The sequence below is a fragment of the Lichenostomus cassidix genome, chromosome 1 (assembly GCF_008360975.1).
Source record: "Lichenostomus cassidix isolate B80296 chromosome 1, HeHo_3.0, whole genome shotgun sequence".
Classification (NCBI taxonomy): Eukaryota; Metazoa; Chordata; class Aves; order Passeriformes; family Meliphagidae; genus Lichenostomus; species Lichenostomus cassidix.
In genome coordinates this window covers 99,073,009-99,098,249 of record NC_139479.1, presented here as the reverse complement: position 1 = coordinate 99,098,249, position 25,241 = coordinate 99,073,009, and the positions used below count along the sequence as shown (strand labels likewise).

General features: G+C 58.0%; 1 protein-coding gene across 3 annotated transcripts in view; it reads right to left on the bottom strand.

Annotated features, from left to right (window-relative positions):
- Positions 1 to 25,241, bottom strand: part of PDE2A (phosphodiesterase 2A) — a 42,971-nt gene that overhangs the window by 4,353 nt on the left and 13,377 nt on the right. For 2 of the 3 annotated variants that reach the window (XM_085074094.1, XM_085074087.1), the window contains exons 2-26: positions 19,177 to 19,228; positions 7,983 to 8,072; positions 7,318 to 7,406; positions 6,735 to 6,844; positions 6,187 to 6,242; positions 6,046 to 6,105; positions 5,790 to 5,949; positions 5,650 to 5,702; positions 5,125 to 5,199; positions 4,972 to 5,013; positions 4,818 to 4,886; positions 4,568 to 4,698; positions 4,327 to 4,438; positions 4,205 to 4,244; positions 3,691 to 3,754; positions 3,522 to 3,600; positions 3,252 to 3,429; positions 2,211 to 2,323; positions 1,878 to 1,955; positions 1,564 to 1,686; positions 1,282 to 1,352; positions 540 to 662; positions 349 to 436; positions 188 to 235; positions 6 to 80 (exon numbers count right to left, since the gene is read on the bottom strand). In XM_085074094.1, the coding sequence (XP_084930220.1) occupies positions 6 to 80; positions 188 to 235; positions 349 to 436; positions 540 to 662; positions 1,282 to 1,352; positions 1,564 to 1,686; positions 1,878 to 1,955; positions 2,211 to 2,323; positions 3,252 to 3,429; positions 3,522 to 3,600; positions 3,691 to 3,754; positions 4,205 to 4,244; positions 4,327 to 4,438; positions 4,568 to 4,698; positions 4,818 to 4,886; positions 4,972 to 5,013; positions 5,125 to 5,199; positions 5,650 to 5,702; positions 5,790 to 5,949; positions 6,046 to 6,105; positions 6,187 to 6,242; positions 6,735 to 6,844; positions 7,318 to 7,406; positions 7,983 to 8,072; positions 19,177 to 19,228 (2,179 nt within the window). Of the gene's footprint in view, positions 1 to 5; positions 81 to 187; positions 236 to 348; positions 437 to 539; positions 663 to 1,281; positions 1,353 to 1,563; positions 1,687 to 1,877; positions 1,956 to 2,210; positions 2,324 to 3,251; positions 3,430 to 3,521; positions 3,601 to 3,690; positions 3,755 to 4,204; positions 4,245 to 4,326; positions 4,439 to 4,567; positions 4,699 to 4,817; positions 4,887 to 4,971; positions 5,014 to 5,124; positions 5,200 to 5,649; positions 5,703 to 5,789; positions 5,950 to 6,045; positions 6,106 to 6,186; positions 6,243 to 6,734; positions 6,845 to 7,317; positions 7,407 to 7,982; positions 8,073 to 18,272; positions 18,408 to 19,176; positions 19,229 to 25,241 lie in introns of those variants that run through there. The other variant, XM_085074078.1, reaches the window with a different exon arrangement.

Below are 25,241 nucleotides of genomic sequence, written 5' to 3'. Positions count from 1 at the left end.
CTCACCTTTCGGGAGAAATGGTCGAAGATGTTGCAGCCTTGGCTATTGAGGATAGCGATGGCTTGGGCAAAGTGATGCCTCTGTGGGAGAAGCCAGGACCATGAAAGCAGGCAGGAAGCAGGCAGGGATGCTGCCACACAGCCAGAACTCAGGAGAGATGGGCAATGGGAATCTGGGGGGATCTTACCTCCATTACAGAGCCCTCTGAACTGTAGAGCGCGGCCAGGACCGATTTCTGCAAGGTAGAGCTGCTGGCGTGATGGAGCTATGGGGGTGAAGACCCCCACAGCTCTGTCCCTGTCCCCATACCCCCCACCCTTGCCCATCCCAGCACTGGGCTCGGCTCACCGAGGCCACCTGGAAGGAGTTATTGGTGCCTCTATGGTCCAGGTCATGGCACATGCAGGAGATGAAGAGGGCAAAGATCTCGATGTCTCTGGAGAGGGGAAGGAGGGAAACTGAGGCAGGCAGGAGAGCAGGGAGCACCCCAGCCAGGCCAGGGAACAGTGAACAGGGACAGGGATGGCAGCTGGCCTTACTCCAGATAGTTAACGAGTTCCAGGTTCTTGTAGAGCAGGTAGCAAAAGTGGGAGACAGAGAAGGCGTGCATCCAGTTGTGGTAGGGAGGGTCACGGTACCCCTTCTTCACCATCAGGCAGAACCTGGAGGTGGGGGGCAGGACCATGCTGGAGTGTCTCACCCCACAGGAACTCCCACCTGCCCAGGTGTCCTCATGACAGGCACAGGCATGGGGATAGGGATGGGAATGTGGATGGGGATGAGGATGAGGATGAGGATGGAATGGGGAAGGTTGGGGATGGACAAGGGGACAGGGATGGGGACAGGGAAGGTGGACAGTCATCTGGATGGGGATGGGGAAAGAGCCAGGGATGAGGATATGGACCAGGAGAGGGAGAAGGTTGGCAGTGATGAGGATGTGGATGGGGATAGGAACAGGGATGTGGATGTGGACAGGGATGGGGAAGGAGATAGAGGGGATGAGGAAGGGAAAGGGGAAGGAAATGGAGAAGGTGAATTGTGATGTGGATGTGTTTGTCGATGGGGATTGGGACAGGAACAGTGATGAGAATATAGACAGGTTTGGGGATGGGGACAGGGAAAGGAATGTGGAAGGGAATGGGAAAGGGGATGGGTTGGGGATGAGGACAGGGAAGGTGATGGGGAAGAGGATAGGATAGGGACAGGCGAAGCAGATGGTGATGCGGATGCGGATGGAGGTGAGGATGGGGACAGGGATAGTGGACAGGTATGGGGACTCACCTGGTGAGAGTCTGACGGTCCATCTTGTAGTTGTTGATGAAGTTCATGTCCTGCAGCATGCTCAGGATGGCCTGCAGAGGAGACAGGATGGGTGGCAGGGAGTGACAATGCCCAGCAAGATCCCCCATGAGCCAACCCTGCCCCTACCCAGCAGGAAGTAGCTCAGGGGTGCAGCCATGTCCCTTCACCCCAACACCCCAGCATCCCGGCCTTGGGGTACATGACCTGACTGAGGGTAGGCAAGGGGTGGTGGCAGTTCAGAATTGTCCCCATGGTCCTCACCATGGAGGTGTCGTCCTCGGGTAGTGAGCGTGGCGTGTAGGTGAAGCTGGCAAAGTTGGGGTCAATGGTGGACACGGGCTGGATGCCCTCGCTCAGCAGTTTGGTGTACTCATCATCTGACACCTGCAGGAGCCACAGCCAATGGCCACATTGTGACCAAGTCCCCAGGTGTCCCAAAGGCCACACGAACCACAATGAGAGCAGAGAGCCCTGGTGTTATCACCACAACCCGGGAAAAGGTGTGGGGGCTCCATGCTGGCAGCAGGGGTCCCAACCCTGTCCCCATCCCTGTCCCTGTCCTCATGCTACCTCACCTTCATGTGGTACATCATCATCTCGTTGGCCAGGTGGCTTCGGTACTGTGCCTCATTCACCTTCTTATACAGCAGGGACTGTGGGGCAGGATCAGGGTATGGGAGTGCTGGGGGTGGGCTGACACCCTCCAGAACCCCCAGACCTACCCTGGCACCATAGCACATCCTTGTGCCTATGAATTCCCTCCTCATCCCATGGCCACCACCACTTGTCCCCAAGAAATGGGGATCAAACATACACATCCTCCCATCCCCATCCCTCTGTGCTGTGGCAGAGCCAGGAGCCCACCTTGTGTGTGACCCCCTCCAAGTGCAAGACCCCCCGGCACATACATGGGCGATGCTGATGCCGCAGTAGATAGAGAAGGCAGTGGCCAGGTCCTCGTCGAACTTGCTGAACCAAGGGCCATTGATCTTGTTGACCAGTTCTGCCACCCCAATGACCTCTGGAGCAGAGGGAGGACAGCAAGGATATCAGGCTCATGGGTAAGGGACAGGGTCGTGCCTGTGTGCTGGGGACAGCACTGTGTCCATGGGCTTAGGACAGGTTGTGCCCACGTAGCAGGGACAGTGCTGTGTCTATGAGCTGGGGACAGGATGACACCCATATTCTGGGGACAGTGCTGTGCCCAGGGGCTGGGACAGGCTCATGCCCAGGGACAGTACTGTGCTCATGTGTTGGTGGACAGAACCATGCTCAGATGCAGGGTACATGATCATGCCTCTGTACTCAAGGACAGTGCTGTGCCCATGGACTGGGACAGAATCATGGCCATGAGCTGGGGGACAGTGCTGACTGTCTGTGGGCAGAAAAGATCATGCCCAGGGGCCTTGTTGAGCCCATGGGCTAGGACAAGATCATGTCTGTGTGCTGGGGTCAGTGCTGTGTTTGTCTGCGAGGGGACAGGATCACACCCAGGAACTGTGCCCTTGTGCCAGGAGACAGCACTGTGCCCAAGGGCTGGGACAGGACCATGCCCACAGGTTGAGGGACAGTGCTGTGCTCACATTCATGGGACAGAATGGTGCTCTGATGCTGGGGACAGGACTGTGACCATGGGATTGGGACATGGTCGTGCCAATGTGCTGGGGACAGTGCTCTGCCCACAGGCTGGGGACAGAATGGTGCCTATGGGCTGGGGACAGAACAGTGTTCAGATGCTGGGGACAGTGCTGTGCCCACAGACTGAGTCAAGATTGTGCCCCTGTGCTTGAACAGGATTCATGCCCACAGGCTAGAGATGATGCTGTGCCTGTATGCTTGGGATAGTGCCATGTCCATTTGATGGGTGACCAAACCACCACATGCTGAGGCACCTGCTGGGCCAGACCTGTGCCCCCTTCTTCCCAGTGTGCCCCCCCTCACCCGCTCACCCTGGCTCTCATTTTTGATGGGGAAGCAAAGGATGTTGCGGGTGCGGAAGCCAGTGCTGTCATCCACCCCACGGTAGAAGAGAGGGTGCGAGTAGGCATCCTTGATGTTCAGGATCTTGCCGGTGGTGGCCACATGCCCAGCAATGCCCTGGTCTGCCGGGATGCGGATCTCATAGCTCTGAGAGCAGGGGGAGGGGATCATCAGCAAGGCCTGGGGGTAGGGACACACCCCCAGGTCCGCCAGCTCCATCCTGGTGGCCCTGTGCTCACCTCATCATCCACCACTCCACCATCAAACACCTTTGCCACCAGCTCATGGCTGAGCCGGTCAAGCAGGAACACAGAGCATCTGCAAAACACACCGCTGCTATTCATACCCACAGGGGAGGTCAGTGTTCCCCTGGTGTCCCCTCATCCACATGCCCCTCCCACCACTCACATCTCAGCGTTGCTGAGGTTCCGGGCCTCCGTAATGATCTCCTGGAGCAGGACAGAGACATCATCTGCAGGGGAAGCAGTGAAGGGTCAGGGACCCCCAGCTGGGCAGCACTGCCCCGTCATCCCCAACTCGTGCAATGAAAGGTGGGGGTTTAGCTCAGGGCCCCGGCAGGAAGTCTGGAGGGCACAGAGAGATGGTGGCTGTGTGGAGCATGTGCATGTGTGAGCAGCACTTATGTGTGTGCAGCAGTGCATGCATGCAGCTGCACATGTGCACACATGTTTCTAACAGCTCTGTGGTCATGCCAGGTGCATGCATGCAGCCATGCAGTATCAGTGCATGCCAGGTTCTGTGCCACCTCATATCACTCTTCTATAACCATTCCCCTGCAAGGGGACAGGGGTCTCCCTGGCTGGGACAGAGACCCCAGTGCCGCCACCCTCCAGGGCTGTGGGGGGTGGAGGTCCACTCCCCATTCCACTCCGCCACCATGGGTGCTCTCCTATGCACCTACCCAAGTGGGTGAAGAGGTTCTTGGCCACCTGCAGCAGGGCCTGAGGGGACAGATAGGATGCCATCAGTGACCAGCGCAAGATGGGACTTACACACACGTGACACGGCCCTGCACATGCTCACCTGGCACTCGCACTTGAGCTTCTGCTCCTTCTGGAAGGCCAGGGTGCTTGTGAGCACCGTGGAGGTGTAGCAGAAGCAGTGCTGGATCTTGTGTTCATCCGTGTCTGTGTAGCTGGCGGGGGCACACCTCAGTTCTCTGTCTCCATTGGTCCCCACCCTTCCTCCACAGCAACAATGCTCCAGCACCCCAAAAGTGAAGGGGTGCAGCCCCATGGAGAGGCCCAGCCAAAATGCTGCTCACCTCTCCCCACTCAGTTTGTTGAAGGCGCAAGCCAGTGCCACCACCTGAGAGGTGGCCCGGCTGATGACAGGGACACAGAGCATAGAGGTGACCTCGCAGCCCAACATGCTGCTCAGCTGTTTGTGCTCTTCCTGCAGGGAGAGATGAGGTGGGGCCAGAACCAGCAGCCCTGGTCCCCCCCAGGAAGCCCCATGGGACACTGGGGTGACACCCATGTCACCAGGTGTGGGAGGGAACAGCTGGTACCCACCTCACTGATGTCCTTCAAGGTAATGGGCTTCTTATCCTCCACTACCTGCCCCAGGCGCCCAAAGGTGAGCTGGCAGGGAAGGGGACATGTGAGCCCGTGGCACCCATTTCCCACCCCCTGACCTCCCAACCCCTCACCACCACCCCCTGCTCACTGAAAAGCTGATCTCCTCATCCAGGACACGGTCTCCCACCACCTGGAACAGATGGGGAAAAGGGGGTGCCTATGAGGATCACGCCATGTCAGGCGGTGTCATGCAATCCTCTGTGCGGGTCAGGGTTGGGGGGACAGGCCCAGTGGCACCCACCTGGCAGAAGAGCTGGTGGTTGTCCTCAGAGACGAGCAGGAGGCAGCAGCACAGGGACTGGGTCTCCTGCTTCAGCTGGGGCATAAGGGGAGGGTCAGCACCCCAGCCTGCCCCAAGCACTCCCCAGGTAGGATCCAGCCCCTCCTCTGCCTCCCTGTGCCCAGGGCACCCACACGTGCTACAGAGAACCAGGTGCCCCTCCCCAGAACCTCCTCCCCATGACTGAGCAGGTTCACTCTGGAGACTACTGAGGGTCGTACTGAAGTACAGGATGCCAGAGAGCAGGAGAGAAACCTGTAGGTTCTCTCAGAGTTTTTGTGGTGAGGGTGGCACTGTTAACTCTGGAGACTATTGATGTTTACTAAAGGCTCCTCACTCTGGTCACTACTGATGACCACGCAGTTGATGCCTGAGGCTTTTCTTGGTTTTGGGGAATTTTCTTGTTTTGAAATAAAACAAGGCTCCCTGGTGTGTCCTGGGGCTGGGGGCAGACGGGGGCAGGGGGCTGATGGAGCAACTACTCACGTAGTTGATGACCTTGAGCTGCAGTGAGGCGGCATCCAAGTCATACAGCTCCCCTGCACAAGGGTCACAGTGCAGTGAGGGGCTGAGCATGGTTTCACCCTGCCCACACATCCCACCCTTCCCAGAGTCCCCCCACTAACCACAGAGCTGTAGGATCTTGCAGTCCAGGTCGCTATAGCTGCTGTCAGGCACCTTCTCGGGTTTGGCCAGAGAGGTCTGGGAGGAGCTGGTAGAGAGGCTGACCTGGGGCCAGGGCTGCAGCTTCTGCAGGGCTTGCAGGCGCCGGAATGCCACCAGGGCCTGCAAGGTGGATCAGAAGGGACAAGGAACAGCAGGGCTTGGGGAAAGGGTGGTAGGTCCCCAGGTGGCGGGTCCCAGAGTCCAGGAGTCGCTCACATGTCTCTCTAACGCATGCAGGTTCTGCTCGTCTGAGTCACTCAGCTGGCCACAGTGTACCTGGAGGAGAAGTGATGTCAGGACCCCGATGTCCAGGCCCTGTCCCTATCCCCAGAGCCCTGCCCATGTCCCCGCACTCACCACGATGACGCATACCACAGCCCCACTGTTCTTGTCCACCAGTGGGATGATGAGCACTGCAAGCAAGAGAAGGTTGGTCCTGGTTGGGCCTCAGGGGCAGTCCAGAACTGTGGAACTCAGCTCTCGGGATGCATGTCCCCATTATGTCCTGACATGTCATCACCCACCCAGCCAGTCATCTATCCAACCTCCCATCCATCCATTATCCATCTGCCCACCTCCATGCTTACTTGTCCCTGAGAACATCCCGCAGTCCCAGTGCCCACCTGTCCCTCATGCCTCTATCCTGCTTCCACCCACCTGTCTGTGCATCCATCACTCACCCACACACTTGTCTCAGCCACTACCTCTGACCATCCATGAACCACCCATCCATTCATCAATCCAAGAACGCATTTATCCACCCATTCATGCTTTCATCCATCCTTCCACCCATCCATCTCCTCACATCTCCATTCCTCTCCCTGTCCCTCCACCTACTTACCACCCAGCCCTATGTCCATACCCTCATATATGTCCCCCAAGGCCACCCTCCCCACAGCTCCCACCTTGTGTGCCGGGGGCCAGGGGTGCTGCCAGGGGTCCCAGGTGCCGGCCAGGGAGCTCGGCAGCGAGCAGCCCCCCACATTCCAGCCGCTTCTGCTTCTGCACAGCATCCCTGTGGGGACAGGGATACCTTGAACAATCCCCAGAGAGGGCACCTGGGAAGGAAAACCCCCAGGAAGAGGCAATCCCCTGGGCAGAGACACCCACAGGATGCTGCCAGGGCTGTGCAGCACATGTGCATACATGTGTCCCTGCGCAGGCAGAGCTCCTGTGCACATGTGTGTCCCTGCACACATGCACAGTGCCTGGGCACAAACATGTGTCTTCGGGCACACACACACAGCCCCTGTGACAACACGTGTGCCCTTGTACATACACATAGCCCCTGTGCATGTGTGCACATCCAGGATGAAGATGAGGATGGGAAGGGAAAGGGGACGGGCACAGGGATGGAGATGGAACAAGGATGGAGACAGAGACAGGGATGGGAGCCCTTGTGCCTTCCATGCACACGCCTGTTCATGCACACCAGCTGGGCCACACACATGTGCCTACGACCAGGGCTGGGGAGGTGGCTGAGCTCACCTGAGCCTCCCATTGGGTGGCAGCTCATGGGGGGGGTCATCACAGAGCAGCCGTGTGTCCCCATCCAGCAGGTAGATATAGACGTGCTCCTGGGGGAGGGGTAAAGCACATGTGTGTATGCAAACGTGCATGCACAGCCACACATGACCATAAACACATGTGCACCCACACTTGTACACACACACATTCACAAATACACCCCTGCACACACAACAGTTGTGCACAGGTGTGCACACTTGCCTGTGCACGTGCAGCATTCACACCCAGCCATGGCAGGGGGCCCCATGGAATGGCACTGGCACAATGTCCAGCCATCACCAGCAGCAGGGTCACCAGGATCAGGGCCACCAGCACCCCCAGGATCACCAGCACCCAGGGACACCAGCACCCTGGGGCCACCATGAGCACCAGGGCCACCACCAGCACCCTGGTGGTGACAGGTGGCCCATATAGGGGCAGAACTCTGCAGTGGGCTGAGGATAAGGAGATGGCATCCCAGGCTGAACCCCGGCATCAACCAGTGGAGAATCCACCCTCTACTCCCTCCTGGGGCTCCCCGCAACCCAAGGGGTCTCAGTAACCCCACAACCCTCACCCACCCAGAAGGATGCTCTCCTCCCCACTCCCCCCAGCCCCCCAGAGGATGCAGATGCCCCTCCACCTACCACAGCGGGTAGCAGGGTTACAAGGGCATGGCGGAGGGCATCACGCAGGGCAGTGGCATCAAGCGCAGCACCCAGACTCAGCAGAGCATCCTGCAGAGAGAGAAGAGTAGAGCAGGGAGTTACTGGGGGTCAATACAATGGGGAGGGGCACTGCACCACCTACCCTCCCTCACCCCTGCCACAGCACAGGTCCTCCTGCCCTCCAACCCCTCACATCTGCCTCCAGCCTGCCTGGTGCCTTTTATGGGGCCAAACCCTCCTGTTTTGGTCAATGTTTGTCATGTGGGGAGGTGGGAGGTCCCCAAAAAGAGGGGAGGGGCTTTGGCATTGAGCCACACTGCCCTCAGTGCTAGTCATGTCATAAAGCACCAGTGGGAAGAGAAATGGGGCAAGGAGATAAATAAAAGCTCATCTGCGGATTACAACCCCATGGAGGGACAGAGGTGTTGAGATGGACACGTGGAAAAGCTGGGGGGCACAGGGGGTTCTGTGATGCAACCCTCCCAGCTCTGCTCCTGCCTCCAGCCCTTGTCTGGGAAACTGGGATAAGGTTGATGTTATTATGGAAATAGCAGATGCTCTGAATTAGAGACTGGATGATGGCTTTGGAATTTGCTCTTCCTCTGGTCCCAGCTTTCCCAGGTGGCTCCAGGCACCATTCCTGATAACCAGACCTGAGGGCTGTCCCCAACCCTGCACCCTATGACCCCTTCCAGGAAAGCAGCCCCTCACAGGGCCATGCCACCCACCCACCCTGGGAGTACACTCGGCCACGGGACCAGATCCAAGTGGCACTGGGAGCGTGGCTGGTGGTGAGGGTGCTTCCAGCTGAAGACATGGGCACTGAATGTTATTCCAACAGGGCCGCATCTCCAGTCACTTACTCACACTGGAGACACATGCACTGTAGAATACAGCCAGGCCACAGCCAGGTGGCTGTCCTGCCATCCGTCTGTCCCACCAGATCCTCCACAGTGGCCCCCCTGGAGCAGGGGCAGATGGGGCAGAGCCTGAGTGAGTTCCTTGGGTCTGCTTGGGGCATCAAATGCCAGTGGCATTCTTGGTGTGGGGACGGACAGGTGGCAGCTGGCTTTAATAGGGCTAGGAATACAGGTCCATCCCTGAAACAATGAAGGGAATGCTGCAGGAGGTAAAAAAAGATATTCCCAAGACAAGGAGACAGCAGCGGAGGCTGGCAGGAGGGTTTGCAGCCTAGGAAGGAGGCTTGGGAGAGTGAGGGTGGGCTGGGAAGGACATCACACTCATTCCACTCATCCCATCAAACTGCTTGTCCCACTCATCCTGCTCATCCCACTCACCCTATTCACTGTATTAATCCAGTTCATCCAACTCATCCCATTTGATGGCTCATCCCACTCAACGGCTTGTCCCACGCATCCTGCACATCCCACTCATCCCACTCATCCCCCTTATCCCACTCACCCTGCTTTCATTCATCCAACTCAGCCCACTTACACCACTCAATGGCTCAATGGCTCACCCCATTCAATGGCTCGTCCCACTCCTTCCACTTGTCCCACTCATCCTGCATATCCCACTTGTCTTGTTCATCCCACTAATCCCATTTGTCTCACTCATCCCACACCCAGTCCAGATCCTGCAGCCCAGAGCAGAAGTTTACCCCAAGACCTCACCCCCTGTCATCCCATGTCACTCAGCACTGGGGATGCTGCAGACCACTGTAGGGGCTCTGTTGGGACACAGTCTAGGCCCAGAGCCAGCACAGCCAGAGCCACCACCATGGCCACATCCTGGTTATTGCCATAAACAGCCTTTCCCTTTCCTGAGGGGTCCCCAGTGTCCTGCTCCCAGCAACCCACACCATCCAGGCACTATCACAGTTTGGGTAGGGGCTCCTCAGATCCATCTGTACTGCACAGATGTCAGGGTGTTTGCGTGAGGCTGCATTGGTACATGCATCCCCAGCACCAGTGGAGTGATGCCACCATCAGCGGACCATCAGCCACCCCATGCCTGTAACCAGGACATCAGCCCCCCATTCCATGTCACCAGAAATGTCACCGGGACCCACCAAACCAGGCTCACATCTCTGTTCCTGCACCCAGTGGGGCAGGGGACCAAAACTCTCCCAGGGAGAGTTCCCAACATCTGCTCTGCATCCCAGCTTCCGTGGAGGGCAGAGCTGTGGTAACACTTCCCAAGGGGGCACAGTGGGTTAATTAACTTCACTAAAACAGGAGGAAGCACCAAGGAATTGCAATTCCCAGCAGCTGGAGCAAAGCTCAACACCCTCCTCCCAGGTGCTGCACACCCAGCAGCTCTAAAGAAAAATGCTGCCTGGGGATGGGCATGGAGAGAGGGCTTTGGGGACAGATCCAAGGACAGGGTGTGGGCAGGGGACACAGCATGGCATCACTGACATCCCCAGGAGCTGAGAATACTGCTCCTGCAGAGCACGGGAACAGCACCCTGCCCCCATGGTGAACACATGTGGCCCAGTGGGACCCCCGCCCAGGGACTTTTGTCACTTTTACTCTGGCCTGAGAGGACAGGGATGCTGGTCTCACCCTGCTGGACTCCTGAGCTGACAGGGTGACCCATGGGACCTTGATGCTGGCAGGAATTTTGCCAGCTCCCTTTGGCCAGCATCCCATGGTGGGGTGCAACACCAGAGCTGTATCTGCCTCAATATTCCTACTGGAGCTGGTGGAAGATTAATGACACCATTCATCTCCTTAGAGTAAGGATTTGTCTCTGCTCCAACATGAACCCCTCCCTGCTCTAGCAAAGCCAAATCCTGCCACAGACCAGCCTCCAGAACACCACCAGCTCTCTCCCTTATAGAAAATGGCCCTTTTTTACCCCTGCTATTTTTTCTCCCTTTTTCCCTTTGGATAGTTGCAGCAGCATCCTGTCCCCAGACATATGGTGATGAGGACCCCCAGCAAAGGCTTCCCAGACCCCAGCACAGGCTTCCACAGATCCTGCAGGGATATAAAAGCAGTTTTTTTCCAGCAGAGGGAATTCACCAGCAGTGAAAGCGTTGGTTTCTTTTTCAAGAGGATCAGCCACATCTGTCCTCTGCTCCCCCCAGCAGCTGTGGAAGCTTGGTTTGTCCCCTCCAGCACCCTCAGCCTCTCTGGGTATTTATGAAATAGAGAAATCCCATGCTAGCCAGCTTCCTCTCTGGAAAGGTTCATTTCACACCTGCCATGTGGAGGGTGGGGGACTGGAGGAGGAGGACACTGACCTCTCAGGGTCTCAGGTCTCTGAGCTTGCACCCCTTCTCCTGGTCTCACTCCTGGGGGATGAATGGAGAACCCCCCAAAGGTGAGGAGGAGTCCCCTGGCAGCAGGCAGAGGCTGGATCCAGTGCAGTGAGGCACCCACTGGGATGCTCAGCTCTGTTGAAGGTACCTGGAACTAGGGGTCTCTCTCTGGGGGGGACACACCTGGGCACTTGGCGAGTAGCGTTTGCATGAGGCAGAGCTCAAAGCCAGGATCGGCCACCCCCTGGATTCTTCTTTAGCCATGGGAAAACTGAGGCATGGAGAGCCAGGAAGCAATACCTTGTGCCTGGGAGCATCCTGGAAGCATCCTACTCCTGGAGGAGTGCTGAGCAGGGCTGCAGGACCCCCACCCTGCCTTTCAAGGGGATCCTGGGCTGGGGAAGCTCCAGATGGATCCTGCCATCACTGCCAGAGCACCCAAGGGTGCTCATTCCACAGGGGGATGCTGGCAGCAGCCGAGGCTTCTGTGGCAGACTCCTGCCACATCCCTCCCCAAGGAAGCTCAAGGAAATGAACCATCTCCCTGCTGAGCTTCCAGCCCAGCTTTGCTGTAAAAATTCCAAGTAAATGATCCACCAGAGCAGACCCCTTGAGCTTAAGGCATCCATCATACAGTGAGCCATCAGACCTCACTCAGCTCCCACCCTCCAATGGGACTTTATCCACCTGGGAACACAAGAGAAATGAGTCCAATTAATTTTGGCAGTGGATTAGTCTATTAGCCCCTGTCTGAGCAATAGCTTTTGCGATGGACATGGACATCACTCCATCTGGACAACTTCACCCCCAACTGTGGGCCCCAAATCAAATCAGAGCATATGAGATGCTGAGTGTGCAGCTCTTGGTGCCTGTGGGCAGCACATCCCAGTATCCATATCTGGTGGCATGCAGATGCTTCCCAATGCATTTGCCAGGCTCAGGTTGAAAAGGGATTGGGATGCTTGGGAGTGAAGATACATCAAGGAGGGGTCTGGAGCAGAGCAAAGGAACCCCTGCAGCCCATCTCACCAGCCCCGATGTCTCTCACAGGGAGTCTGCAGACTTCAAGGACAGAGGAGTTTCTCCCCAGAGAATCCCTACAAAACAGAGCCCTGGATGAGGAGGGTGACCATGTGGTCACCTCATTGCAAGCCTGAGAGCCAGGGATGGGGGCTTAGGGCTCCCTCCCACTGTGGACTCTTCAGATGGGATGCATTTTTAGCCACCAGCCTCTGGATCTTGTTACATCTGACAGGCAGAAAGCAAAATCCCATTTGGATTCCTAGGAGGCAGCCTACCTCCACCTGCACAGCTCCTCACCACTCCCTGCATCCCAGCCTGGGGACATGGGGTGCCTGTCTGTGCCCGTCCATGTCCAAGGGTTCCCTGCCTGCCCCAACCCTGCAGGCAGAGATACCCACCCCCTTTCCCATGCCCCAGCTCTGCCTTTTCCCAACCCTTTCCCCTTTCCAGGGAAAGTGATGGGGAAACTTTCTCTCCTCCTGCCTTCTCATCAAGGAGGAAGATAGGAAGATGCTGCTCCAGGACCCCCTTTTGTCCCCACCCGTCGCACCCAGAGCTGTCTCCAAGTGCATGGAGACAGATGTCCCTGCCTTTGTCACCTCTCCAATGCATGGCTGCAGGGTGACAGCACCACGGGGAGCAGCTGATACCCCCAGGCCCCCCAAGCTGAGCCACAGCTGCGAGCAAACACCCAGCCTGCGCCAGCGCCGCCCTGCCCAAGCATTTGCCGAGCAATCTGGCGGCGTTAAAAATATCCCAAAATATCCCTGAGCTGTGATTCATCCTCCTCTCCCACCTCCAGCAAGGCTGAGCCCCCCCCAGCCCCATTCCCCTCCTGGGGGGCTGCTCCCCCCCAGCTGCTCAGCCTCGTGCTCCAGCCGTGGCAGTTAAATATAGCCAAGCTCTGGCTGTGTGTTGGCAACGCAGGGCTGACAACAAGCGGGCAGGGCCAAGCAGGACCAGGCAGGGCCAGGCAGATTATCAGCTTCTGACACTGGGGTGTAAGTGGGGAAACTGAGGCACAAAGCAAGGAAACAACTCCTGAACACAGCAGGTTACAGCTTTGCTGTCACGAGCTGTACTGTGGGCAGAGTGCTAAAACCCTGTCACCCTGTCCCTGTCCCCCACACTGCTCCTTCCCCCAGGCCCACCGCCACAATTTCCCAAGAAATCGTCTCCACAGAGCGGGGGAAATAGAGGTAGCATCCCTGTTCCCCCTCCCCAGGTAACATCCCTGATAACCCTTCAGCTCCGACATGTGCTGAATGACGCTGCTGACACCCTGACACCCTGTCTGTGTCACCCCTCACACTGCTCCAGGCTCCCTCCCTCAGCCCCACAGCCACAATTCCCCAGGGTATCCTCTCCGTAGGGGTTAGAAAACAGAAACATCCCTAATCCCCCAAAGCAGCATCCCTGATAACCCTCCAGCAGCATCCCTGGAGCAAGGTCCAGGGCAACACAGGATGGAGGGTAGAATTAGCATGTCTGTCCAACTCCAGCTGGGAAGCTATCCATCCATTTCCTCCCAGCACCAGTCTCAGTCCCAAATTACATTGCTTTAATCTAATCAGGCAGCAACAACCTGTAACACGGTAGCTCCTTAATTACCTCATCTTTTCCAGGGGGATAATGAGGGCAAAAGGGAAGGAAACTCTTCTGGGATATCTCTTGTCTCCTCATGGTCACTTGACTGGGGTCCTGTTGCAATGTATGGATGGGAAGCAAGGGCTGGGGTGCAGCCATCCTGCACCCTGCACCAACAATCCAGGCTGAGGCTTCCAAAGGCTGCAGGATGCAAATCTGTGGAATCAGCCATCCCAAAAAAAGCACAGAAGGAGCCCTGCATACCTGTGCCTACCTCAGTTTCCCTGTGAGTGGAGGTTCCCTACCTCAGTTTCCCCACCTGCAAAGGGTCATGGCTGTGCAAGACCTACTCAAGGTAGCATGAGAGTTCGGTCCAGGCGAAATAAGCTCTGCTGAGCCCAGTGTCTCCACAGAGCTCAGTGCATCCCTCACCACATCCTCCTCCTCCTCCTCACCCATACTTCAGCCCAGAGCCTGGCATGCTCACACTGCACAGGGCATTTGCACAGACCCTTTGCACGTGGAGTTTATACAGGAACCAGGCAGATGCCACTCCCTGAGGACCCTGCACATTCCGAGTGGGACGTTTTAATGAACCAAGCAAATTTCCCAGCCTCTGGCATCTCCAAAGCCCTTGGGGTGCTCCCAGTCTATACCCCCACATCCCAGCCTGGCCTCCCAGGGCCGAGAGAACGGGGCCAGAGTCAAGGTTGCTTCCTGTTGATGTCCCTTTGTCGGGCAGGACAAATTGGGACAGCAGCCACACTCCTCAAGGATTTCCGTCCCCAGAACATTGTGGCCCTTCTTGGAACAGCCGGCTCGGCCATTAGCCTAATGATCTGTCGCTAATTTGTCACTGATTAGTTCACTGTTCTAAGAAAGAAGGTGAGGAGGGCCGGGGGTCTCACTTGTCTGTAACCCATGACAGAAGGGGGACATGGACCTCACTCAGCCCTGTGTCACTTGTCCCTAACGCATGTCAGGGAGGGGCACATGGATCCTCCTACAGCAGCTGCAGGGAAACTGCTCCATGGTTAGGAGCATCCCTGGTATGTGGGTGCCTTCACCCCAAAGGACAGAGACATCCTGGCACCCAGCTGGCACCAAGCCTTGGGTGCTGGCACTGGAAGTTATGGGAGGGAGCTGTTCATGATGTGCATTCCTAGGACGTGGCATTGCTGGAAAAATTTCCCTGGCACACAGTCCCCTTCCCATCCATGCTGGCCACCCAGCTGGGTTTCCAGGACTTTCCAAGATGTTTTCTGGTGGATTAGCCATGCAGGGGTCTCCATGCCTGGCTCTACTTGGGAGCATCATGGCAAAGCTCTGGGGATGCAGCCAGAGAAGGGCTTAGGAGACATCTAGGTCCCATGGGGGAATAGAAAGCAGTGGGATGGGAAGGGGGATGCCACGTTCCCACATCCACCCCTGCATCCCCTCTTGGTACAGCTGGCGCTAATGGGATCTGCACAGTGATTAGGGACCTCATTTATCAGCCTCTGATGGGATCTGGGAAAATTGAATTCTTGGCCATCTGCAGCTGGGGAGGAATTCGATTTGGGGCAGTGCTCCAGAGCAGGGTGTGGAGCCTGGGGGCTGGCAAAGCTGCCTCCCCAGGGGATTCCACTCTGTCTGTACAGGGACTGCTCTTATTTTTCATGTCTAAGAGGGTTAGATGGTGGGATGCAGCTCTTAATTGCCAGGAAGAGATCTAGGAATTGTGAGGGTCTCACTACTCAGATGGGGAAATCAAGGCATGGCCAGGAGAAGCCCAAAGCCCAAAGCCAGTGCTGGTGTTTAATGGGTCAGCACCCAGACGGGGGTCTGGCCTCCAGCCCCCCTTGTCTATGGGGAGTTCCAAAGCTGTGGCCAGGGCATCCAAAGGTGCCAGACACCCTGCATCTGCCAGAGCTGGGCTTGGAGCAGTGATCTCTCCTGCACCAAGAGGAGGGAGACTCAGGAGCCAGCTCTGTTCCCTGGCATTTTCCACCCCACAGCTCACTCAGGCAGGTCCCCACCATCCTCTCCCCCACATCCATGGGGTGGCCAGGGTGGGGATGCAATGGGATTCAGCTGGAAAGATCCCAGTCCACAAATCCATGGACTCAGCTCCCAGAGGGTCGCCCTCCAGACCCAGGTTTGCAGGGGATCCCAGACCATCACCTCCCTGCCAAATGTCACAGCTCAACTACAAAATGCCAAGGTCACCCACAGGGCCTATGCCGGTCAGGGGAAGATGCCACTATGTCACCCTGCAACAGGAGCATCCTGATCCCAGCTTCCCACTGCCTGGGGTGCAGCAGGACTAATCCCCTCCAACTCCCCCTGCCTGGGGTGCAGCAGGACACTCTCACCTCAGACTTCCCTTCCTGGGTGATGTCATGAGGCATGACAGCACTGGGACCTACACCCCAAACCCCACTGCCCCTCAAAAATCAGCACTAGGGCACTGCAGTGCCAGCACAGGCTGATTCCACATCCACAGTCTCTCCTTGAATTGGCCTGTGGGGACCACCAGGCTGGGAAACACTGGGGTGCACCTACCAGGCTGGGAAACACTGGGGTGCACCCACCCACCCCAGTTTGGGGGTCTTGCTCTACCCCCCAGCCCTGCTGGGTGCAGGAGGAAGCCAGTCCTGCCCCACGTCATGGAAAGAAGCTGCCACGGCCCTTTCCTCCCCTTTATTGCCCTGCTGATGTGTTTGTGTCCGCCGGAGGAAACACAAGGACAAACGCCTGCACACACATGTCTACTCACTGCTCTCAACAGGTCCTCAGCCCACTCAACATGGCTGGTCCCACGGCTGGAGGGAAACTGAGGCAGGAGCAGCCCCCTGATCCATGGCAGGTCGATATAGGTGTCTGAGAGTAGTCCCCCACAGCCACTGGGGGCACTGAGCCCCCTCGCAACCCCTGGGGACAGTGGGCACTCCCCCAACCCCTCCTGCTTCTCCAGGCTGTGAACATGTATCAATTAGAATTTGATTCATGATCCACTCTGCAGGTAATTGCATTGGAACTGCTGGCAGGGAGGGAGAGGAGGAACAGACATTCTCAGCCTCACCCCGCTGCAGGGTGTTGGGGGAGTAATAACGCTCCAAGCCCTATATACCCCCTATATGCCACTTCAGGCTCCAGATGCGGTCAGCTCCCAGGACACCAGTGGGGACAGGGGTCCTGTGGTATTTTGCAGGGGATGAGCTGTTCCTCATCCACCCTGGGCTGGGATGTGCTGGAGAAGGGGCAAGATCCATCACCACCACTCACCCCCCATCCATTCTGGGTCACATCCCGTTGCCACTGTGGCATCACACGCCAGGGCTGACTGGGGCTGCAGCTCTGCCCCACCATGTGATCCACTCCTCCTCCTCCTTGGTGCCTCTCCAGCAGCCCCCAGACCAGACTGGTGGTCTGAGTTACAACCAATCCACCCACCACCACCTCATCTGGGTGGGTTTTAAGCCTCCCAGGCTGGGAGTCGTGGAACCCTTTCCCCCACACCCGCAGATCCCTTTGGGGGGCTGTGCCCGGGGTTCAGAGCCTGCCCAGCTGTCAGCACGCTCCTAGGTCGGGGCCAGTCGGGTTCTGGAGGGCTGGGACCGAGACAAATCAAAGGGACCCCCACACCACTGCACTGGCCGGTGTGTAGTCTCACATCCCACCCCCAGGCTGAGTGACAGTTTTGATGTCCTCATGCCGCCACCTTCCCATCCGGAGGGGGAGGGGGGGCTCATTTCCCCCCCGCCCGAGGCACACTGGCCCCGCTCAGCTCCTTTCTCTCCGTCAGCAGCTTTCGGCAATTTCCCGGAGAGCGTTTCCTTTCCTTCATTTCCCAGCTTGAATCTCCGGGTCCACACTCCTGACTGGAACTCGCAGCACCCTGGAGCCCCCAACAAGCCTCCCAAGTAGCTGTACCCCCGGGGTGACCAAGGCCGCGGTTCTCACACGCAAAACCATCGGCACACAGGTCAGGGATCCATCCAGGCAAGCAGACAGTCGCAAGAGGGAAAGAACCACCTCCCTCCCCAAGTCACTCTTTCCCCAAATTTGGGTGTGCTCAAAGATGCAGGAGCACGAAGGACCAAGTGTTTTCCCACCCACATACTGGAATGCAGCTTCCATCTCCCCAAAATGTGCAGCTGGTACAAGGAGGATGGCGGGCTCAGAGCTGGTCCTGCTGAGGGTGCTGAAGGGGGTCCCTCCTTCCCAGCACAACCACCCCGAGGTCTGGCCGAGCTTTTGGGGCTCCCGCTGCCAGCGGGGCAAGGGGACACAGGGCAGGGGGGACTTCAAGCCCCCAAAAAAACGGAACCCCCAGGCACTCCCAAGCACATCGCACCCCCACACACCCCAGGACACACGTGAGCCCCAGCCCGAAGCCACCGATCTCCCGGGACCCCCTGGGTACCCCTTTCCCCGAGGGGGCTCACAGTGTCCTGGAGAGTTCCCATGGCGTGGACCGGCTCCTGGCGCAGCTGCGGGAGGGCGTGGGGGTCTCCCCAGGACCGGGCTGCACGCCCGCCCCCCCCCCCCCCCCCGGTCCAGCCCATTTCCTCCCGGGATCCCGCCGGGATCAGCACCACCCCAGCCCGCCGCGTCTTTCCTACGCGGAGCCCAGCGTGTCCCCAGGCCTCGAGTGGGGGGGCCACAAAACGGCACTGTCGCCCCCCGCTCCGGCAGCCCCACTCGTGCCTCAGTTTCCCTGTCGGGCTCTCCCCGCGGAGTTTAGAGACCCCCACCGGAAAGGGGGATATAAGTGGGTGCAAACGTACTCGGGAAAGCCCCCTCCGCCCCTGGTAAGGGAAGGAATGGGGAGTCCTGCAACCCCCGGTCTCTTCGCACCCTACCCCTTTACAGCGCTGAGCACGGCGAGTCGGGAGCCCCAGCTCCCAACCCCGCCCCACAGCATAAACACAGGGACCCCCACCACCCCCGGGACAGAGTGGGAAGGGAGGCCGTGGGAATGAGGGGCCCGGGTGGGAGAGAAGGTGGGTCACATGTCCTGGTTTGGGAGGGGAGGAAGGTTGGGGGCCCCGGGTGGGAGGAGAGGTGCTCGGGGTGGGGGTCCCCAGTAGCAGGGCAGGTGAATTGGGTGTCCCGGGTGTCAGGGGACGTGGGTCTGGGGTCCCGGGTAGGAGCGGAGGCGAGTCGGGGTTCCCGGGTGGGAGGAGTGGTGGGTTCAGGGTCCCAGGTGGAACGGAAGATCGTTGGAATGGGGGTCCCGAATGGGAGGGGACGCGGTTGGGGGATGGAAATCCGCGTTGAGAAGAGAAGGGTCCCGAGTGGGAGGGGTATGCGGGGGACCCCTCGGGGTGGAGGTCCCGACGTCCCTACCTGTAGCGCCTCGGGGCCGGGCGCGGCGTCCCCCGCCCGCAGGAACCCGCGGCTGAAAAAGCGAAGGAGCGCGATGAGGAGCCGTGGCACCATCCCGGCACCATCCCGGCACCATCCCGGTCCCGCGCACCCCCGCACCGCCCGCGGGCTGCGGGCACGCCCCCGCAGCGACACGCCCCGTCACGATACGCTCGATCACGACACGCCCCGCACCTGCTATGCGGGGCAGTGGCTCCACGGGGCTCTATGAGGCGAAGATGGGCACGGGGTTGTGGAGTGGCGAGGGGGTCGGGCATCATTCCCCAATGTGGGGTGGGGGTCCCCAGTGAGGGGACAGGGGTCGAGAGAGCGGTCCCAGTGTGGGAAGTGTTTCGGGATATCACTCCCCAGTATGGGGAGGGGGTCGGGGTGGGAATCCCAGTGTGGAGTGGTGAAGGGGGATCCCGGGGTGGGGCGGGGGTGCCCATGTGGGGAGGGGATCAGGGCATCGCTCCCCAGTTTTGGGTGGCCCCACTCTGGGGCGGGGGGCTGGTAGTGCTCTCCTATGGGGCAGGTACCGGCTGTGCCCTCACGGGTCTGGCATCTGGGGGGGCAACAATCCCTCTCCTTGTTAAAAACTCCCCGCGTGGGGATCGGGCCAGGAGTTGCCCCCCTGCCCCTTCTCCCTTCTGGGGCAGGTTTCACCCCCCAGTCCACTCCCTCGCCCCGTGCAGTCTCCAGATAAAGCGACCCCTGCCTCCTTGAAGTGTGCGCCTCACGTTTGGGTTTGGATGGTCTTCCCCTCCTCATCTTCCCTGTTGGGGGGGGACTGAAATCTCACCCCATCCCTTACCCTGGGGTAACTCGGATGCAGGGCTCAGTACAGAAAGTCTTCCTTGCCCCCCATCCCGTGGGATACTGAAGGGGTCCTACCCAGCATCCCTCTCTTGGATAGGGAGGGATCCCCATCTTGGGGACCCCTCATACTGTCTGTTCGTCCCCATCCTCCTATATAAACACCTATTGCCTTCAGTGAGGAGTGACACCTCCCCCCCCTCCCCCCCTCACCCCGCAACCCCCTCTCCACATCACGTCTCTTATCTTCTTCCAGAGACAAGTAGCAGGATTTCAGGATGCTGCCACTACCACAATGGCCCCAGGGAATCCACCTGAAGGATCGACATGCTCAGCCATCACACGATGGCCACATGCCACGCGGTGAGAGGGACACCGGCAGTGCGACAATGTCCATCCCTCTTCCTCCTCCCCCTCCTCCTCCTCCTCTGGGCAGAGGAGGAAGTTCTGGTCTGGGGGAGGATGGCCTGCTCTACCTCCACATCTCGGGACTCCCCTGTCCCCAGGCACTCCCGTGTCCTCGCACCCCTGTATCCTTGCCTCTCCATGTCCCTGTGTCCCTGCAGCCCTGTGTCCCGCTCCCCTGTACCCAGGCACTACCGTGTCCCCGCACCTCTCCATCCCTGTCCCAAGGATGCTCTTCAGGGACAGGGCGCTCTGGGGTTTGGCAGGTGGCTCGTAAGGACTCGACCTCCTCACATCGTCTCGCAACTCTCATTAGGACAGGGCGTGACAAGGAAATGCCATCTCGAGGCGAGGGCCAAGCAAGGGAGGGTTTAGGGACACCTTGCATGCTGCACCTCCCATCTCGCTTCCTGCATTCCGACCCCAGGGATGCCATGCCAGGGGTCCTGGAGGAGGGTCAGGGTGGCCAGTGGAGCCGCGCGGCCATCTAGTGGCCAGAGCCACGAGGGGGGCCCCCCCCGGGCGGCTGATGCCTGGCATCCCGCCACAGCAACCTCGGCCTCAGAGTGGTCCTGACCCTGGGGGTGACACAGGGCATCTCTCCCCGAGGATGGCACAGGATCATGAGTACTTCAACCCGACACAGCCTCCCCTGGGCAGCATCTCACAGTGCCCATCATCCTGACTAGGACACCACCAGAGCTGCCACATCCCCAAGAACAAGGCATGGAATCTCCAGCTATGGGGACACCCTGCTGCAGGGATCAAGTGTCACCCTAGTCTGGACAGGTTCCACTGGCACAGATGTGGGTCAGGAGGTCCATTAATAAAAAAAATGCCCAGTGGGAATGGCAGATTCCCTGTGGATATGGCAGTGGGAACATCCCAAGGAGCTGGGTGTTGGCAGGATCCATGCTGAACCCGGCACATCCCTGTCACCAGAGCCACCCACGGAGCAGGTCACCACCATCACGGCTGCCCAGGGAACACAGAGCCATTGCTGGGCACAAGGACACAGCATGGAGCTGTCCCCACGTCCCTGTCCCTAACTGCTCACCCTGGGATGCCTGGGGACAGAGTGAGACACAGGTGCAGGGACACGGGGTGAAGGGACATGGTGGTGGAGGAGACATGGGAGCAGGGACACAGGGACATGGCAGTGCAGGAACACAGGGGCACCTGGGGACAAGGGAGTGGGACACAGCTGCAGGGACACAAGGGTGCAAGGACTTGTGCTGCAGCACCACTGTTGCATCCATACATCATTGCTTATGTCCCAGCCAGCTTATTAATGACCATGGGGTAATTATGAGCTGCTACCTGGCTCTTCTGTGTGCCTCAGGAATAGCATCTCTTGGATGGGAACATCACAGCAGTCAGATGGATACACAGAACCTCAGAACATGGCCCTGGAGCTGCTGGGGAATAACTGTAGGTGCTGAGGAGAGGCAGCAGTGTGGGCTTCACAGCCAGGCTTCCCACATTTCCATCCACCCTGTAGTTCTTCCTTTTTCCCAACCTGGGGTGGATCGATTTGGTGCTGTTCATCCTGTCTCTTCCTGGAAACTTGGGGAGCAGCCACCCTGCATCCCATCTGGAGGGTGTCTGATGGCTTCAGTGGGAGCAAAGTTCATGCAGGCAAGTAAATATTAACCCTTATTCCATGGTAATGGAATATTCCACACCACAAACACTGAGATAAACCCCACTCCCGCTTTTCCCTGGAAGGTGCTGCCAGCAAATGCCAGCAATGGTGTCAAACTCCCAAAGTTGAAGGATTTTTGGAGGTTAAGGCACCAAGATGAGCCTTCATGCCCTGTGTAACCCCAAAATCCCATTTCTTCCCATCCCTAGCAACTGCAGCCTGCCGAGCAGCATCTGTGGGGAAACTGGATATACTGGGAGCATTGGGATAGGGGGAGAGTGGGGTTGGAGGGCAGCATGGCTGGCTGTTCCCAGTTGCACCAGCACCATTGTGAGTCATGTAGGATCAGCAGTGCTCCATTAAATTGTGGCACCAGGATGGATCCAGGGCCAGATCCTGGCTCTGGAGAGGCACAAGACTGGGCCACCTTCTGGAGCATCCCTGTCCTCCTGGGAAGGAGGGGACACACGGTGGCCAATGCAGGTGGCACATGGGGCTGGGGACCTGCCCATGGAACATAGGTGACTGGGACTCAGCTGAGCTTGGGGAACATGGCCACTAATGGAGCTGCTGGATCCATGAACGAATTGGGGTGTTATTACTCTGGAGCTCCTAATCCAAGGCACACCGACAGCTTTAAACCCCATCAGAAATCAATCCATCTGCTCTTCCGCTCTGCACTAATCCCCGCAATGGCAACTGATCAATATCCCATTTACTGCTCCACGGTTTCCCCATGGATAAATCCCAGCCAGTGTCTGGGATGCAGCTGCAGTGCCCAAGCGGGGCAGGGAATGCTGTGGGACAGGGAATGCTGCAGCATCTCTCACCCGAGCGATGCCACAGACAATGCTGGGGCTGCTAGGAGGCTCCATGGCACCAGGTGGATTTACAGCATTGAACCTGCTGGGAGCAGCAGAAGAGTTGGGAATGTGTGGAAGCAAGGAAGAGCTGTGCCTGCAGCTGTTGATAGGTATGCATGTGAGTGAGTGCATGTGCACCACTGTCACCCCCAGAAACATCCATCACCCTGGCAGGGTGGAATCCAGGATCCAGGTGGATCCCTTGATCCACCACAGGAGCTATAGCCCAGAACAATCTCAGGCTCGACAGGGATGGGGATGGCCCCCAGAGGTGCCAACTGCAGGGACCTTGTTGCATCAGGCCTGGTACTTAAGCGAGGAAAGGATGAGGAAGTCCTGCGCTCTTCAACATCTTTATAAATGGACACAGGACTGGAAGTTCAGATTAAACAAGTTCACAGGCAAAAAAAAAACCTGGGAGGAACTGTTGACAAATTGGAGAGTTGGACAATCACCAAGTGTGTGAAATTCAACAAGGATTCTGCATCTGGGATGGGGCAACCCTGATGTACGTACAGACTGGGGAATGAGATGCTAGACAGCAGTATTGTAGGAAAGGGACCTGGGGGTGCTGATCGAAGGTAAGTTGAACATGAGTCCCATGAGTCACACCTGTGTCCTGGGGGGCATCAGATCCAGCATTGCCAGCTGGATGAGGGAGGGGATTGCTCTGCTCTGCACTGGGGCAGCTTCACCTCGAGTGCTGGGGACAGTTTTGGACATCATGAAATAAAAAAGACATTAAGCCATTTGAGAGCATCTGAAGGTGGGCAGTGAGGATGATGAAGGGCCTTGAGGGGAAGCCTTATGAGGAGTGGCTGAGGTCACTTGGTCTGTTCAGCCTGGAGGAGATTGAGGGAGACCTCATTGCAGTTCCAACTTCCTCGTGAGGGGAAGAGGAGGGGCAGACACTCATCTCTGCTCTCTGGTGACCAGTGACAGTCCCGAGGGAATGGCCTGAAGTTGTGTCAGGGAGGATTAGGCTAGATATCAGAAAAAGGGCTTTCCCCAAGAGGGTGGTCAGGCACTGGAGCAGGCTCCCCAGGGAAGTGGTCACAGCACCAGCCTGACAGTGTCCAAGCAGCATTTGAACAGCACTTTGGGGCACATGGTGTGACTCTTGGGGGTGGTGCTGCGCAGGGCCAGGAGTTGGATTTGATGCTCCTTGTGGGTTCCTTCCAACTGAACAGATTCTGTGGTGGGATGATGAAGGGATAAGGAAGGGCCCAGCTGATCAAGTGATGCTGCTGATGAAAAAGTGATGGAGCCCTTAGAGGGTCTCTATGGAGACTGTTCAGAGCACTGCGGGGGCTGTGGGACCACCAGCAGCCTGCACACTCCACAGGGCTAATTAGAGGGACGATTGTGAAGGCAGAACCCTGCTGGTCCCACTAGAGTGGTCGGGTCCCTGCAGGGATGAGATGGATCTTGGCTCTGTTTCCATACCTCTCTCCCCATTCTTTAGCTGCTTTCCCAGCTGGCTCAGATAGTCCTCATGGACAAACTCTGGACATGGTGGCCACCAGCATCTTCAGCCTACCTAGTGGGCTTGCATCCTCTGGGTCACACACAGCCCGTCCCATGAGTGTCCTGTGTGGGCAGGGACAGAGCACACCCCAACTGCACCCTCAGAGAGGTGGGGGAGAGGGGACATCCGTGGGGACAGCCTGCATCCAGGGGGTTAGCATGTGCCATGGCGAAAGCATGCATCCAGGGAAGGATAGTGGGTATCCAGGGGAACAGCATGTGTCCATGGGGACAAACTGAATAAAAATGCAGAGCATGTACCCAAGGGGTCAGCATGTGTCCATGAGGAGACCTTGCATCCATGGGGACAGAGTGTGTCCATGGGGAGACCTTGCATCCATGGGGACAGAGTGTGTCCATGGGGAGACCTTGCATCCATGGGGACAGAGTGTGTCCATGGGGAGACCTTGCATCCATGGGGACAGAGTGTGTCCATGGGGAGACCTTGCATCCATGGGGACAGAGTGTGTCCATGGGGAGATCTTGCATCCATGGGGACAGAGTGTGTCCATGGGGAGAGCATGTGTCCACGGAGAGAGCGTGTGTCAGTGGGGACAGCGTGTATCCAAAGAGACAGTGTGTATCTAAAGGGACAGCATGTATCCATCAGGACAGCATGTATCCATGGGGACAGCATGCATCCACAGGGACAAGTGTGTCCATGGAAACAGTCTGAACCCAAAGGGACAGCATGTGTCCAGAGAGACGACCTGCATCCAGGGTGACAGCATGTACCCATAGGGACACTCTGTATTCATAGGACCAGCATGTGTCCAGAGGTACCTGTGAAA